General features: G+C 42.8%; 1 protein-coding gene across 1 annotated transcript in view; it reads left to right on the top strand.

Moving 5' to 3' along the window:
* Positions 1–1,387: 1,387 nt before the first annotated feature.
* The window catches only part of chrnd (cholinergic receptor, nicotinic, delta (muscle)), a 21,670-nt gene continuing 6,730 nt past the window's right edge, over positions 1,388–16,327 (top strand). Inside the window, exons 1-4 of the mRNA XM_040126721.1 lie at positions 1,388–1,568; positions 3,041–3,186; positions 3,399–3,443; positions 3,803–3,912. Of these exons, the coding sequence (XP_039982655.1) occupies positions 1,511–1,568; positions 3,041–3,186; positions 3,399–3,443; positions 3,803–3,912 (359 nt within the window). The 5' untranslated portion in view covers positions 1,388–1,510. The remainder of the gene's footprint in view (positions 1,569–3,040; positions 3,187–3,398; positions 3,444–3,802; positions 3,913–16,327) is intronic.

Genomic DNA, 16,327 nt, shown 5'->3' with positions numbered 1-16,327 from the left:
ATGTGTATTAATAATGTATATTTCAAAGCCGATATAATACATTTTCCTAGGTCACATGCTAACTGGAGACACCTATTCTTGAAAATGCGTGTATTCTCATAGTGTCAACAGCTCCATTTGAACGAAACCGTCATTCTCAGTTGTTCTCTCGTGGGAATAATTTGTGGGACGCTCTAAAAACCTTTTGAAGGAAAACCTGAAAGGGTGCTGGACGCCATCTAGCAACATCAGTCAAGACCATTATCCACATCTTCACTTGGGTCTGAGATGATGTTATTTTGACTGTTACTTTTTATTTAACAGTTGAAATGAAACCTGAACTTGAAGCCTTTACCTCAAACGCTTTGTACGTACCTGCTTCAAGCGTATTGAAACCCAGTTTCAACTACAGGACTCGTGCAGGCTCGACCTCCTGCTGGTCCTGGAATGTGAAGGAGATTTAAGGTGTTTATTGTGGACAGGAAGTGCTAGAGAGTTTGGGATCTACCAGGCTGAATTAGTTGTACACATTTAGTGGGTTAGATGGGACTGTTGGTTTTGAAACCGTTCATCAATTTAGGAAAAAACTTTTTAAATTTCTGGTTGAGGCAGGTGTTAGCATCGTGTAAAATCCGATTACTTTCTAAAACTACGGGATTTCTTTTCTTAAAAAAACGATAAAAAGTAATTTCCTCGTCCTTTGTGGGTTCTGTAGGTTCCCCTTCAGCAGGTGAGAAACAAGATGCATGCTTCTTACTTCATTTAATGAAATTCTTAAATCCAGATGTGTAAGCTATACGTCTATAGTGCACCTTTCCCATTAGGAAAGTCTGTTACTGCTTTCGGCCACCTTTAGATCCTCCCTTCCTAAATTTACAAAAATCCGTTCCGGTTGTGTCTGAGGAATCGCTGAGTTAAAAAAATGTAGATCTTTTTTGCACTTGCAGCAGGCTCATCTGAGTTTTAAAATGCATTATGTGAAACTGGATCAGACGGGGTGCTTTCAAGGTGGACTGGCGCCACTGAGTCGCAGGCAATAATCAGTTTCTCTTGAGGGACCGGTGTCCTTCGTCCCACTTAAGCCGCTCAAAACCTTTAATAATATTTAAAGCCAAAGGCTTAAACATCTTAAGTTTACAGGTGTTATCAAATAATAAATCTGTAACCTTGGAACATTTGTGGTATGGATCCTGAAATTCTTCAAATAATCTCAGTGTTTTTTTTTTTTTTTTTTTTAGACCCTAGTTTTTTCTCAGCAAGTATTTACATCAGAGTTAAAAGATCCCCTATTGATATTTATTGATATTTATACAGTGATGTGATTGCTGTATCCGGACCCCCCCGGTTCCCGTACAGAGCGGAGGCGACAGGCGGCCAGCTGCTCAGGTCTGCCCCGTCTGTTTTCTATTTTCTCCTCTGCTGCGCTTCCCGCAGCTGCCGCCTGTCAGTCAGTGGGTCGGTGGGTCGGCCGGTCTCCTGGCTGAAGGTCGGTGGGTATAAGGCCTCCTCACTTCTCAACCGCCGGTCAGCCATGAAGCTTCAGCGTGCAGCACTGGCCGCTCTGTTCCTGCTCACACTGCTCTCATCTGGTAAGTTATGGTTGGTTCTTTAGATTTGAGCTTTTGTCGTGAAGTTGCTTTTGTCCGAAAGCTCGAGTCATCACACGAGTTAAAGTTTGACTGACAGGCGTTTGTTCGGACCCACACTGACTTTGTTTTGTTTTTTTGTATTAAAGCAGCAAATACTTAGTGTCATTTGTAAATATCATACATTACTAGGGGTAGAAATTCCTTTTTAACAACACACAGACTCCTGCACTGAAAATCTTTTTTTTTTTCCAGCTCTTCTCATTGAAGTTATACAAACTCTGGGAGTCACAGCTGAAAAGATTAGTCGATTCGTCAGCAATTTTGAAAACTGATTAATCGTTTTATGTCCTTTGCAAAGAAAAAATGCCAAAAAATTTACTTGTTTAAACCTCTCAAATGTGAATATTTGATGCTTTTCCTAGTCTTTTACAATGAATGTACAAAAGAAGCAGTTTGAACATGTCAACCTGGGCTTTAGGAACCTGTTTTTTTTTCCCTATTTTACAGACCAAGCAAATAATCAATTAATTGTGTGATTAATTAATATTGAAAATAATGTTTAGTTGCAGCCTTACATTAGTTCTTTAAATGAAGAATTAGTTGTCAAAAATAAGAAGGGTTAACTAAAGAGTATGAAATGTAAACAGTAAGTATTTTTCCCTTTAGCTAAGAGGAACCTCCTTCATATCAGATCAGTGCACAACCATGACTGAGCTTAATTTTATTTCAATTTAAAAGTATTTCTTAATTCAATATATATATATATATATAAAAAAGTCTTCACATCCGCAAACAAACGCAAAGAAACATGGCTGTGTAGAGGGGAAGTGTGTGTCAGTCATGTGCCCTGCAGAAGATAAGTGGCACCAGTCTGAACCACACAGCAGCTGCCATGATGGACTGAAATATGAGCGGCACGGAGGCATTCACACACACTCAGGCTCTGTTTGTTGACTTGTGTGTGTGTGTGTGTGAATGCCCTGCAATGCTTTAACGAAAGTATTTTTATGTCACTGTAAACTCAACTAACCACTCTAAAAAATTGCAGTGGGCATTTTTTGAATAATGATCAACTGATTTCTTGCACTCTTAGAGGGACATTGATTTATATTTTTATGTTCAGTTTGTATTTACTTTCTTTCACTTGCAGTTAGCATGCACTGCACTGTCAGCATGCCATGTGTCTGCATGTATTGATTTGTGCTGTCCCTTTTGTCTCTGTATCATCCATTGCAATCTTGGAACGTGCAGCTTGGTGGGTAGTAGCCCTCACATATCACACATTTTGCTGTATTGATGTCTTAAAACACGCACAGGTTTGCTGTCTGTGGTCTAGACAGGGTTCCTGGTTTCAAGCCACTACTTGATAGAGCTGTGGATGTGGAAAAGTGCAAAAAAAATGTTTTCCTTTTAATGTAGACGTAAGCCTAAAAGTGTGTGTGTGTGTGTGTGTGTGTGTGTGTGTGTGTCAGAGTGCTGGGGCAGGAACGAGGAGGAGCGTCTGATCCACCACCTGTTCAAAGAGCGAAAATACAACAAAGAGCTGCGTCCTGTCGAGAGGCAGCAGGATGCTGTTGACGTTTACCTCGCCCTCACACTCTCCAATCTCATCTCTCTGGTACAAAGTCTTGGGGTTTTTTTTGTGTGTGTGTGTTTTTTTTAATGAATCTAATACCAAAAGAATACTTTTAATACTTTGCTTGGTTTAAGCATCTCTCTCTCTATATATATATATATATATGTATATATAATTAAAACACTGTTTAAAGAGTTTCTGTCGAATCTGCTGGTCCTCTTCTAATCGGTCGTCATGTTATCCTTCATCTGTAGAAAGAAGCCGATGAGACGCTGCTGACAAACGTATGGATAGATCATGTACGTAAAGGTTCTTTTACATTTTCACCTGAAACCTTCGCAGAAAGATTCTTCACTACTTTATTACCACTTTCTGTGTTTGTATATTTGTATAGATACAGGAAATATGCACATACACAACATGCACAGTGCACTTTCAGTGTCCTTAATTGTCTGATCATGTTTTCCTGTTGTTGTGTTCTTATGCAACCTCGCTGCTCATAGAATGTCGTCCTACATCTGAACTGAATTGAACTGACCTGTGTCGTGTGTGTGTGTGTGTGTGTGTGTGTGTGTGTGTGTGTGTGTGTGTGTGTGTGTGTGTGTGTGTGTGTGTGTGTGTGTGTGTGTGTGTGTGTGTGTGTGTGTGTGGTTGATAGACGTGGACTGACTACCGGCTGTCGTGGAATTCCACAGAGTTTGATGGCATCGACACGCTTCGCCTGCCGTCCAACATGGTCTGGCTGCCAGAGATTGTGCTGGAAAACAAGTAAGATTCAGTTTACTTCCCAAACCCTTTTCCCACACAGCTACGATACAAAGGTTTGGGAGAGCATTCCCCTCTCATGGCCCTTTGTTTACGTATGTTTCATACCGAAGCGCACTAAAGAGGGATAAGAAAATGTTTTGCTCTTGGCTTTAAGCCGCAAGGTTTTACAAGTCCACTCTTTTCTTGAAGATGTATGAAAAAGTCTGCATTTCGCAGGCACTTCAGGAAAGTTTGAGACCGTCCACGCCAACCGTTTTCAGTGAATTTTTTAAATTGAGTAACGCCTTTTCCCAGGGAAAGCTGTGAAAATTAGTTTGGAGAGCCTGGAACCCTGCTGGCAGTCTGTCACAGTGAGCAGCATGACTCCTTGGGGTAAAGTTTGTCTTTTAAATGCAAGCGGCGACCAGATTCGCGGTAACTGCTTGCTGTTGAATCGCGGTCAGTGTAGTGCATGGATGCAGACCTTAAACGCAGGCTCAAAGTTAATTTTGACTGTCTGGTGATCCCTCAACTCTGAGACATGTCAAGCACACTTTATCCTGATCTTTCCACCATTGTTCTTTCACTACCCGTAAAAACTAAATACTTACATTACGCTGGCAGGGCCGACCACATGTCGGCCCCACAGTACCAAAAACAGTTTATACAGTGGTGGAAAGCAACTAAGTGTATTTATTCGAGTACTCAACTACAAATTCCAGGTACTTCTGCTCTCCTTCAGTATCTTCATTTTATGCTACTTTATACTTTTACTCCACGACATTTTAAAAAGCTAAATATTACGTTTAAACATATTTGATAGGCTTATAAAATACAATGCCTTATCAAAGATGAAACCAGTGGCTCCAAACCATTTTGTCCAAGGTCTCTATACAAAACAAATGAGTGTCTATTACGTTCAGGTGTCTCTGGGTTCTTAGCAGTTCCACTGCAGGAAGATTTCCCCTCTAAACTTCTCAGGTGTTTACAGATGTTCAGACAGGCTGTGGCATTCAAACCATGATCGATTGGTATTAAGGGGCCCAAAGTGTGGCAAGAAAACATTCCCCACACCGCTATACCGCCACCACCAGCCTGGACTGTTGACACAAGGCAGGTTGGGTCCGTGCTTGATGAGTGGATGTTTTTAATTAAAATGTAAACCTCTATGCGTGTGTGTGTGTGTGTGTGTGTTTGTTTGTTTTTTGTTTTGTTTTTTTGTATGCTTGTGCCGTACATTTCGGGGCTATGGGGCGCCACGTGAAACTAGCAGCAGCGTTGCCCGCAGAGTTAGGGTGGTTATTTACAGCGTCCTTCCATCATCAACTCTGAAATATTTTTAGGTACGTTACTGGTGATTTTAATGCGGATTACATCGGTTTGTCGTTCATCTTAGAAGCCATTAAGTTTAGACATTAAAAAATAAATCAACTGGTTGCCAGTAGCAACACCAAGATCAAAGGATAGAATGGAATAGAATCCAGAACCATTTGTAACAATGATCAAAGGAATAGAATTTCATCCAAGTGACATCATAGATTCTACTCATGAGTGTTGGATGTTAGGTCTGAGTACATAAATACCTGTAACGTTCCCATGTACACAGAGTAAAGTACAACAAAGACAACAGAGGGAAAAAAAACAAAGCAGGAGAAAAAGATGGAAAACATGGAAGACAACTACAGGGAGGTCAATCCTCCTTAAACTTCTACCTTAATTTCCTGGAAGAACAAGTGAGGTGTGCGCTGATGGACAGCGAGGCAAGGCTCACCCAAGGTAAATCTGAGGAGAGAGTCAGCCTGGAAATCCGAGAGGATTCGCTCACCGATTTACTTGAACAGCTCCAAGGAAAGAAAAAGGACAACTGGAGCCAAGAGAAAGAGCTGCTGCAGAGGGAGATGTGTCGCCTGAAAGCCCAGCTGGATGAGGCTCGGGCTGAAACTGTCCACTCTTCACAGAGCGATACAGAGACTCTGCAGTACAAGCTGAAAAAGACCAGGAAGATCCTGCGGAGAGTTCGGAATGACCTTGAGCAGCAGACTTCAAACACCCAGGAACTTCAGCTCAAATTGGAGGCTGTTCAGAGAGAGAACGAGGCCTTTCAAAATGAAGCGGAGGCAATGAAGTTAGAGGTCCGCGTTGAAAAGCAGCTGCGCGCGGTGGCTGAACAAAACGTGGAGACCAGCGCTCATTGCCTGAGGGTGCAGCTGTTTGAGAAAGACACAGCGGAGTTTGAGGCTCGTTCAAAGGCAGAGGAACTGGAGAAAGATCTCGCATTTGAGAAGGCTCAAACTGAGAAGCTGCAGAAGAGACTGAGCGAGATGAAGGAAGCCCTCTTGAAACAGAAGGAGGACGCTAAGAAGACTGTGGAAAGATCCCAGGCTTACCGTCAAACCCAGCTGAGGGAACACACACACAGCGGAGACCGGCAGGATCAAAGCTGCGCTCAAAACGGCAGAAGATCTGCTGGAGACTGAGCGCCTCCGCTTTCAGCAGGAGAAAAACTCCTTTCTGGAGGAGACAGAGAAATCCAGAGCTCTCTATGTGTCTCAAATTGACCAGCTCAAAATGGAAAACAGCAACCTTGTGGCTCCTCTGAAGAAGGCCGACCAGCAGCTGGAGAATGAGCGTATCCAGTGGCAGGTGGTCAAGTCATCTCTCCTTCAGGTCACGGACAAGCTCACCAAGACTCTGCAGGAGAAGGAGCAGGAGTGGGAGACAACAGAGAGCTGTATCAGGGCCCGGCTGGAAGCGATCGAGAGCCAGATCGCTAAAAGTAGAAAGAAATGGTACAAAAGATTCTTCTAATGGGCTGGGCACCTGTTGCTGACCTGGACCTGTGAGGCCAACTGAAACACCTTCGGCTACACAAAGGATCTCCTCTTCATCTGGGCATTGAAACTGAAATTAAAAAAAAAAAAAAAAAAAAAAAAATCATTTTTATTGTTCATGTCGATGTTGTTGATGAGTTTGCATTTGCAACGTATAGTATATTAATTATAATCATAATCGTTATCATCATAATCGTCATTATAGTCTTTTTCTTTTCTAAACCAAGGGCCAAAGATATAACGTCTCCCAAAGTTTCATGAACAGGAACACGGAAAATAAGAAAAAAGACTAAAAATAAACGTATGTTTGAACAAAATCTTACGAAACATGTTTATACAACCTTTCTCGCAGCATCTTTTCTCTGTGCCTCGGCTCTGCAGGGCAGTTTGGTCATCCGTGAATGCCTGAATGACAACAATAGAGAATTTTAGAGGTGGAATATCATTTTCATGCAGCATATAAGCGTTTGTCAGTGTTGGCTAATGGTGGTTCATGGACTTATTCAAGTGGTTAAAAAAAAAAAGAGTGGTAAAAAGAGTGGAAAGGGGGATATGTCTGCAGAGAAGGTAATAAAAGGAGGGAGAACGAAAGAAGGATAAGAAAATGTTGGATTTTATTTAACCATAAAACATTCGAGGTAACTTGACTTGTTAACAGGAAGATCAGTTAAGCTGAAAAAGAAACCCCAGCTGAAATGGAAGTCATCCTGTGCAGAGAGCAGTTGTAAACAACTGATCATCGTTATGCGCTCTTGGCTTTTAGCTGCAAGGTTTTACAAGTCCACTCTTTTCTTGAAGATGTATGAAAAAGTCTGCATTTCGCAGGCACTTCAGGAAAGTTTGAGACCGTCCACGCCAACCGTTTTCAGTGAATTTTTTAAATTGAGTAACGCCTTTTCCCAGGGAAAGCTGTGAAAATTAGTTTGGAGAGCCTGGAACCCTGCTGGCAGTCTGTCACAGTGAGCAGCATGACTCCTTGGGGTAAAGTTTGTCTTTTAAATGCAAGCGGCGACCAGATTCGCGGTAACTGCTTGCTGTTGAATCGCGGTCAGTGTAGTGCATGGATGCAGACCTTAAACGCAGGCTCAAAGTTAATTTTGACTGTCTGGTGATCCCTCAACTCTGAGACATGTCAAGCACACTTTATCCTGATCTTTCCACCATTGTTCTTTCACTACCCGTAAAAACTAAATACTTACATTACGCTGGCAGGGCCGACCACGTGTCGGCCCCACAGTACCAAAAACAGTTTATACAGTGGTGGAAAGCAACTAAGTGTATTTATTCGAGTACTCAACTACAAATTCCAGGTACTTCTGCTCTCCTTCAGTATCTTCATTTTATGCTACTTTATACTTTTACTCCACGACATTTTAAAAAGCTAAATATTACGTTTAAACATATTTGATAGGCTTATAAAATACAATGCCTTATCAAAGATGAAACCAGTGGCTCCAAACCATTTTGTCCAAGGTCTCTATACAAAACAAATGAGTGTCTATTACGTTCAGGTGTCTCTGGGTTCTTAGCAGTTCCACTGCAGGAAGATTTCCCCTCTAAACTTCTCAGGTGTTTACAGATGTTCAGACAGGCTGTGGCATTCAAACCATGATCGATTGGTATTAAGGGGCCCAAAGTGTGGCAAGAAAACATTCCCCACACCGTTACACCGCCACCACCAGCCTGGACTGTTGACACAAGGCAGGTTGGGTCCGTGCTTGATGAGTGGATGTTTTTAATTAAAATGTAAACCTCTATGCGTGTGTGTGTGTGTGTGTGTGTGTGTGTGTTTGTTTGTTTTTTGTTTTGTTTTTTTGTATGCTTGTGCCGTACATTTCGGGGCTATGGGGCGCCACGTGAAACTAGCAGCAGCGTTGCCCGCAGAGTTAGGGTGGTTATTTACAGCGTCCTTCCATCATCAACTCTGAAATATTTTTAGGTACGTTACTGGTGATTTTAATGCGGATTACATCGGTTTGTCGTTCATCTTAGAAGCCATTAAGTTTAGACATTAAAAAATAAATCAACTGGTTGCCAGTAGCAACACCAAGATCAAAGGATAGAATGGAATAGAATCCAGAACCATTTGTAACAATGATCAAAGGAATAGAATTTCATCCAAGTGACATCATAGATTCTACTCATGAGTGTTGGATGTTAGGTCTGAGTACATAAATACCTGTAACGTTCCCATGTACACAGAGTAAAGTACAACAAAGACAACAGAGGGAAAAAAAACAAAGCAGGAGAAAAAGATGGAAAACATGGAAGACAACTACAGGGAGGTCAATCCTCCCTTAAACTTCTACCTTAATTTCCTGGAAGAACAAGTGAGGTGTGCGCTGATGGACAGCGAGGCAAGGCTCACCCAAGGTAAATCTGAGGAGAGAGTCAGCCTGGAAATCCGAGAGGATTCGCTCACCGATTTACTTGAACAGCTCCAAGGAAAGAAAAAGGACAACTGGAGCCAAGAGAAAGAGCTGCTGCAGAGGGAGATGTGTCGCCTGAAAGCCCAGCTGGATGAGGCTCGGGCTGAAACTGTCCACTCTTCACAGAGCGATACAGAGACTCTGCAGTACAAGCTGAAAAAGACCAGGAAGATCCTGCGGAGAGTTCGAATGACCTTGAGCAGCAGACTTCAAACACCCAGGAACTTCAGCTCAAATTGGAGGCTGTTCAGAGAGAGAACGAGGCCTTTCAAAATGAAGCGGAGGCAATGAAGTTAGAGGTCCGCGTTGAAAAAAGCAGCAGCTGCGGTGGCTGAACAAAACGTGGAGACCAGCGCTCATTGCCTGAGGGTGCAGCTGTTTGAGAAAGACACAGCGGAGTTTGAGGCTCGTTCAAAGGCAGAGGAACTGGAGAAAGATCTCGCATTTGAGAAGGCTCAAACTGAGAAGCTGCAGAAGAGACTGAGCGAGATGAAGGAAGCCCTCTTGAAACAGAAGGAGGACGCTAAGAAGACTGTGGAAAGATCCCAGGCTTACCGTCAAGCCCAGCTGAGGGAACACACAGCGGAGACCGGCAGGATCAAAGCTGCGCTCAAAACGGCAGAAGATCTGCTGGAGACTGAGCGCCTCCGCTTTCAGCAGGAGAAAAACTCCTTTCTGGAGGAGACAGAGAAATCCAGAGCTCTCTATGTGTCTCAAATTGACCAGCTCAAAATGGAAAACAGCAACCTTGTGGCTCCTCTGAAGAAGGCCGACCAGCAGCTGGAGAATGAGCGTATCCAGTGGCAGGTGGTCAAGTCATCTCTCCTTCAGGTCACGGACAAGCTCACCAAGACTCTGCAGGAGAAGGAGCAGGAGTGGGAGACAACAGAGAGCTGTATCAGGGCCCGGCTGGAAGCGATCGAGAGCCAGATCGCTAAAAGTAGAAAGAAATGGTACAAAAGATTCTTCTAATGGGCTGGGCACCTGTTGCTGACCTGGACCTGTGAGGCCAACTGAAACACCTTCGGCTACACAAAGGATCTCCTCTTCATCTGGGCATTGAAACTGAAATTAAAAAAAAAAAAATTAAAAAAAAAAAAAATCATTTTTATTGTTCATGTCGATGTTGTTGATGAGTTTGCAATTGCAACGTATAGTATATTAATTATAATCATAATCGTTATCATCATAATCGTCATTATAGTCTTTTTCTTTTCTAAACCAAGGGCCAAAGATATAACGTCTCCCAAAGTTTCATGAACAGGAACACGGAAAATAAGAAAAAAGACTAAAAATAAACGTATGTTTGAACAAAATCTTACGAAACATGTTTATACAACCTTTCTCGCAGCATCTTTTCTCTGTGCCTCGGCTCTGCAGGGCAGTTTGGTCATCCGTGAATGCCTGAATGACAACAATAGAGAATTTTAGAGGTGGAATATCATTTTCATGCAGCATATAAGCGTTTGTCAGTGTTGGCTAATGGTGGTTCATGGACTTATTCAAGTGGTTAAAAAAAAAAAGAGTGGTAAAAAGAGTGGAAAGGGGGATATGTCTGCAGAGAAGGTAATAAAAGGAGGGAGAACGAAAGAAGGATAAGAAAATGTTGGATTTTATTTAACCATAAAACATTCGAGGTAACTTGACTTGTTAACAGGAAGATCAGTTAAGCTGAAAAAGAAACCCCAGCTGAAATGGAAGTCATCCTGTGCAGAGAGCAGTTGTAAACAACTGATCATCGTTATGCGCTCTTGGCTTTTAGCTGCAAGGTTTTACAAGTCCACTCTTTTCTTGAAGATGTATGAAAAAGTCTGCATTTCGCAGGCACTTCAGGAAAGTTTGAGACCGTCCACGCCAACCGTTTTCAGTGAATTTTTTAAATTGAGTAACGCCTTTTCCCAGGGAAAGCTGTGAAAATTAGTTTGGAGAGCCTGGAACCCTGCTGGCAGTCTGTCACAGTGAGCAGCATGACTCCTTGGGGTAAAGTTTGTCTTTTAAATGCAAGCGGCGACCAGATTCATGCGTAACTGCTTGCTGTTGAATCATGGTCAGTGTAGTGCATGGATGCAGAAATTAAACGCAGGCAAAAACTTAATTTTGACTGTCAGGAGATCCCTCAACTCTGAGACATGTCAAGCACACTTTATCCTGATCTTTCCACCATTGTTCTTTCACTACCCGTAAAACTAAATACTTACATTACGCTGGCAGGGCCGACCACGTGTCGGCCCCACAGTACCAAAAACAGTTTATACAGTGGTGGAAAGCAACTAAGTGTATTTATTCGAGTACTCAACTACAAATTCCAGGTACTTCTGCTCTCCTTCAGTATCTTCATTTTATGCTACTTTATACTTTTACTCCACGACATTTTAAAAAGCTAAATATTACGTTTAAACATATTTGATAGGCTTATAAAATACAATGCCTTATCAAAGATGAAACCAGTGGCTCCAAACCATTTTGTCCAAGGTCTCTATACAAAACAAATGAGTGTCTATTACGTTCAGGTGTCTCTGGGTTCTTAGCAGTTCCACTGCAGGAAGATTTCCCCTCTAAACTTCTCAGGTGTTTACAGATGTTCAGACAGGCTGTGGCATTCAAACCATGATCGATTGGTATTAAGGGGCCAAAAGTGTGGTGGCAAAACATTCCCCACACCGCTATACCGCCACCACCAGCCTGGACTGTTGACACAAGGCAGGTTGGGTCCGTGCTTGATGAGTGGATGTTTTTAATTAAAATGTAAACCTCTATGCGTGTGTGTGTGTGTGTGTGTGTGTGTTTGTTTGTTTTTTGTTTTGTTTTTTTGTATGCTTGTGCCGTACATTTCGGGGCTATGGGGCGCCACGTGAAACTAGCAGCAGCGTTGCCCGCAGAGTTAGGGTGGTTATTTACAGCGTCCTTCCATCATCAACTCTGAAATATTTTTAGGTACGTTACTGGTGATTTTAATGCGGATTACATCGGTTTGTCGTTCATCTTAGAAGCCATTAAGTTTAGACATTAAAAAATAAATCAACTGGTTGCCAGTAGCAACACCAAGATCAAAGGATAGAATGGAATAGAATCCAGAACCATTTGTAACAATGATCAAAGGAATAGAATTTCATCCAAGTGACATCATAGATTCTACTCATGAGTGTTGGATGTTAGGTCTGAGTACATAAATACCTGTAACGTTCCCATGTACACAGAGTAAAGTACAACAAAGACAACAGAGGGAAAAAAAACAAAGCAGGAGAAAAAGATGGAAAACATGGAAGACAACTACAGGGAGGTCAATCCTCCCTTAAACTTCTACCTTAATTTCCTGGAAGAACAAGTGAGGTGTGCGCTGATGGACAGCGAGGCAAGGCTCACCCAAGGTAAATCTGAGGAGAGAGTCAGCCTGGAAATCCGAGAGGATTCGCTCACCGATTTACTTGAACAGCTCCAAGGAAAGAAAAAGGACAACTGGAGCCAAGAGAAAGAGCTGCTGCAGAGGGAGATGTGTCGCCTGAAAGCCCAGCTGGATGAGGCTCGGGCTGAAACTGTCCACTCTTCACAGAGCGATACAGAGACTCTGCAGTACAAGCTGAAAAAGACCAGGAAGATCCTGCGGAGAGTTCGGAATGACCTTGAGCAGCAGACTTCAAACACCCAGGAACTTCAGCTCAAATTGGAGGCTGTTCAGAGAGAGAACGAGGCCTTTCAAAATGAAGCGGAGGCAATGAAGTTAGAGGTCCGCGTTGAAAAGCAGCTGCGCGCGGTGGCTGAACAAAACGTGGAGACCAGCGCTCATTGCCTGAGGGTGCAGCTGTTTGAGAAAGACACAGCGGAGTTTGAGGCTCGTTCAAAGGCAGAGGAACTGGAGAAAGATCTCGCATTTGAGAAGGCTCAAACTGAGAAGCTGCAGAAGAGACTGAGCGAGATGAAGGAAGCCCTCTTGAAACAGAAGGAGGACGCTAAGAAGACTGTGGAAAGATCCCAGGCTTACCGTCAAACCCAGCTGAGGGAACACACAGCGGAGACCGGCAGGATCAAAGCTGCGCTCAAAAAGGCAGAAGATCTGCTGGAGACTGAGCGCCTCCGCTTTCAGCAGGAGAAAAACTCCTTTCTGGAGGAGACAGAGAAATCCAGAGCTCTCTATGTGTCTCAGCTTGACCAGCTCAAAATGGAAAACAGCAACCTTGTGGCTCCTCTGAAGAAGGCCGACCAGCAGCTGGAGAATGAGCGTATCCAGTGGCAGGTGGTCAAGTCATCTCTCCTTCAGGTCACGGACAAGCTCACCAAGACTCTGCAGGAGAAGGAGCAGGAGTGGGAGACAACAGAGAGCTGTATCAGGGCCCGGCTGGAAGCGATCGAGAGCCAGATCGCTAAAAGTAGAAAGAAATGGTACAAAAGATTCTTCTAATGGGCTGGGCACCTGTTGCTGACCTGGACCTGTGAGGCCAACTGAAACACCTTCGGCTACACAAAGGATCTCCTCTTCATCTGGGCATTGAAACTGAAATTAAAAAAAAAAAAATTAAAAAAAAAAAAAATCATTTTTATTGTTCATGTCGATGTTGTTGATGAGTTTGCAATTGCAACGTATAGTATATTAATTATAATCATAATCGTTATCATCATAATCGTCATTATAGTCTTTTTTTTTTCTAAACCAAGGGCCAAAGATAAAACGTCTACCAAAGTATAATGAACAGGAACACGGAAAATAAGAAAAAAGACTAAAAATAAACGTATGTTTGAACAAAATCTTACGAAACATGTTTATACAACCTTTCTCGCAGCATCTTTTCTCTGTGCCTCGGCTCTGCAGGGCAGTTTGGTCATCCGTGAATGCCTGAATGACAACAATAGAGAATTTTAGAGGTGGAATATCATTTTCATGCAGCATATAAGCGTTTGTCAGTGTTGGCTAATGGTGGTTCATGGACTTATTCAAGTGGTTAAAAAAAAAAAGAGTGGTAAAAAGAGTGGAAAGGGGGATATGTCTGCAGAGAAGGTAATAAAAGGAGGGAGAACGAAAGAAGGATAAGAAAATGTTGGATTTTATTTAACCATAAAACATTCGAGGTAACTTGACTTGTTAACAGGAAGATCAGTTAAGCTGAAAAAGAAACCCCAGCTGAAATGGAAGTCATCCTGTGCAGAGAGCAGTTGTAAACAACTGATCATCGTTATGCGCTCTTGGCTTTAAGCCGCAAGGTTTTACAAGTCCACTCTTTTCTTGAAGATGTATGAAAAAGTCTGCATTTCGCAGGCACTTCAGGAAAGTTTGAGACCGTCCACGCCAACCGTTTTCAGTGAATTTTTTAAATTGAGTAACGCCTTTTCCCAGGGAAAGCTGTGAAAATTAGTTTGGAGAGCCTGGAACCCTGCTGGCAGTCTGTCACAGTGAGCAGCATGACTCCTTGGGGTAAAGTTTGTCTTTTAAATGCAAGCGGCGACCAGATTCGCGGTAACTGCTTGCTGTTGAATCGCGGTCAGTGTAGTGCATGGATGCAGACCTTAAACGCAGGCTCAAAGTTAATTTTGACTGTCTGGTGATCCCTCAACTCTGAGACATGTCAAGCACACTTTATCCTGATCTTTCCACCATTGTTCTTTCACTACCCGTAAAAACTAAATACTTACATTACGCTGGCAGGGCCGACCACGTGTCGGCCCCACAGTACCAAAAACAGTTTATACAGTGGTGGAAAGCAACTAAGTGTATTTATTCGAGTACTCAACTACAAATTCCAGGTACTTCTGCTCTCCTTCAGTATCTTCATTTTATGCTACTTTATACTTTTACTCCACGACATTTTAAAAAGCTAAATATTACGTTTAAACATATTTGATAGGCTTATAAAATACAATGCCTTATCAAAGATGAAACCAGTGGCTCCAAACCATTTTGTCCAAGGTCTCTATACAAAACAAATGAGTGTCTATTACGTTCAGGTGTCTCTGGGTTCTTAGCAGTTCCACTGCAGGAAGATTTCCCCTCTAAACTTCTCAGGTGTTTACAGATGTTCAGACAGGCTGTGGCATTCAAACCATGATCGATTGGTATTAAGGGGCCCAAAGTGTGGCAAGAAAACATTCCCCACACCGCTATACCGCCACCACCAGCCTGGACTGTTGACACAAGGCAGGTTGGGTCCGTGCTTGATGAGTGGATGTTTTTAATTAAAATGTAAACCTCTATGCGTGTGTGTGTGTGTGTGTGTGTGTGTTTGTTTGTTTTTTGTTTTGTTTTTTTGTATGCTTGTGCCGTACATTTCGGGGCTATGGGCGCCACGTGAAACTAGCAGCAGCGTTGCCCGCAGAGTTAGGGTGGTTATTTACAGCGTCCTTCCATCATCAACTCTGAAATATTTTTAGGTACGTTACTGGTGATTTTAATGCGGATTACATCGGTTTGTCGTTCATCTTAGAAGCCATTAAGTTTAGACATTAAAAAATAAATCAACTGGTTGCCAGTAGCAACACCAAGATCAAAGGATAGAATGGAATAGAATCCAGAACCATTTGTAACAATGATCAAAGGAATAGAATTTCATCCAAGTGACATCATAGATTCTACTCATGAGTGTTGGATGTTAGGTCTGAGTACATAAATACCTGTAACGTTCCCATGTACACAGAGTAAAGTACAACAAAGACAACAGAGGGAAAAAAAACAAAGCAGGAGAAAAAGATGGAAAACATGGAAGACAACTACAGGGAGGTCAATCCTCCCTTAAACTTCTACCTTAATTTCCTGGAAGAACAAGTGAGGTGTGCGCTGATGGACAGCGAGGCAAGGCTCACCCAAGGTAAATCTGAGGAGAGAGTCAGCCTGGAAATCCGAGAGGATTCGCTCACCGATTTACTTGAACAGCTCCAAGGAAAGAAAAAGGACAACTGGAGCCAAGAGAAAGAGCTGCTGCAGAGGGAGATGTGTCGCCTGAAAGCCCAGCTGGATGAGGCTCGGGCTGAAACTGTCCACTCTTCACAGAGCGATACAGAGACTCTGCAGTACAAGCTGAAAAAGACCAGGAAGATCCTGCGGAGAGTTCGGAATGACCTTGAGCAGCAGACTTCAAACACCCAGGAACTTCAGCTCAAATTGGAGGCTGTTCAGAGAGAACGAGGCCTTTCAAAATGAAGCGGAGGCAATGAAGTTAGAGGTCCGCGTTGAAAGAAGGCAAGGCCATGTGG

Source organism: Xiphias gladius, chromosome 5 (genome assembly GCF_016859285.1).
Source record: "Xiphias gladius isolate SHS-SW01 ecotype Sanya breed wild chromosome 5, ASM1685928v1, whole genome shotgun sequence".
NCBI lineage: Eukaryota > Metazoa > Chordata > Actinopteri > Istiophoriformes > Xiphiidae > Xiphias > Xiphias gladius.
The sequence above is the reverse complement of the archived record's forward strand: the minus strand, read 5'-3'. Positions and strand labels throughout refer to the sequence as shown.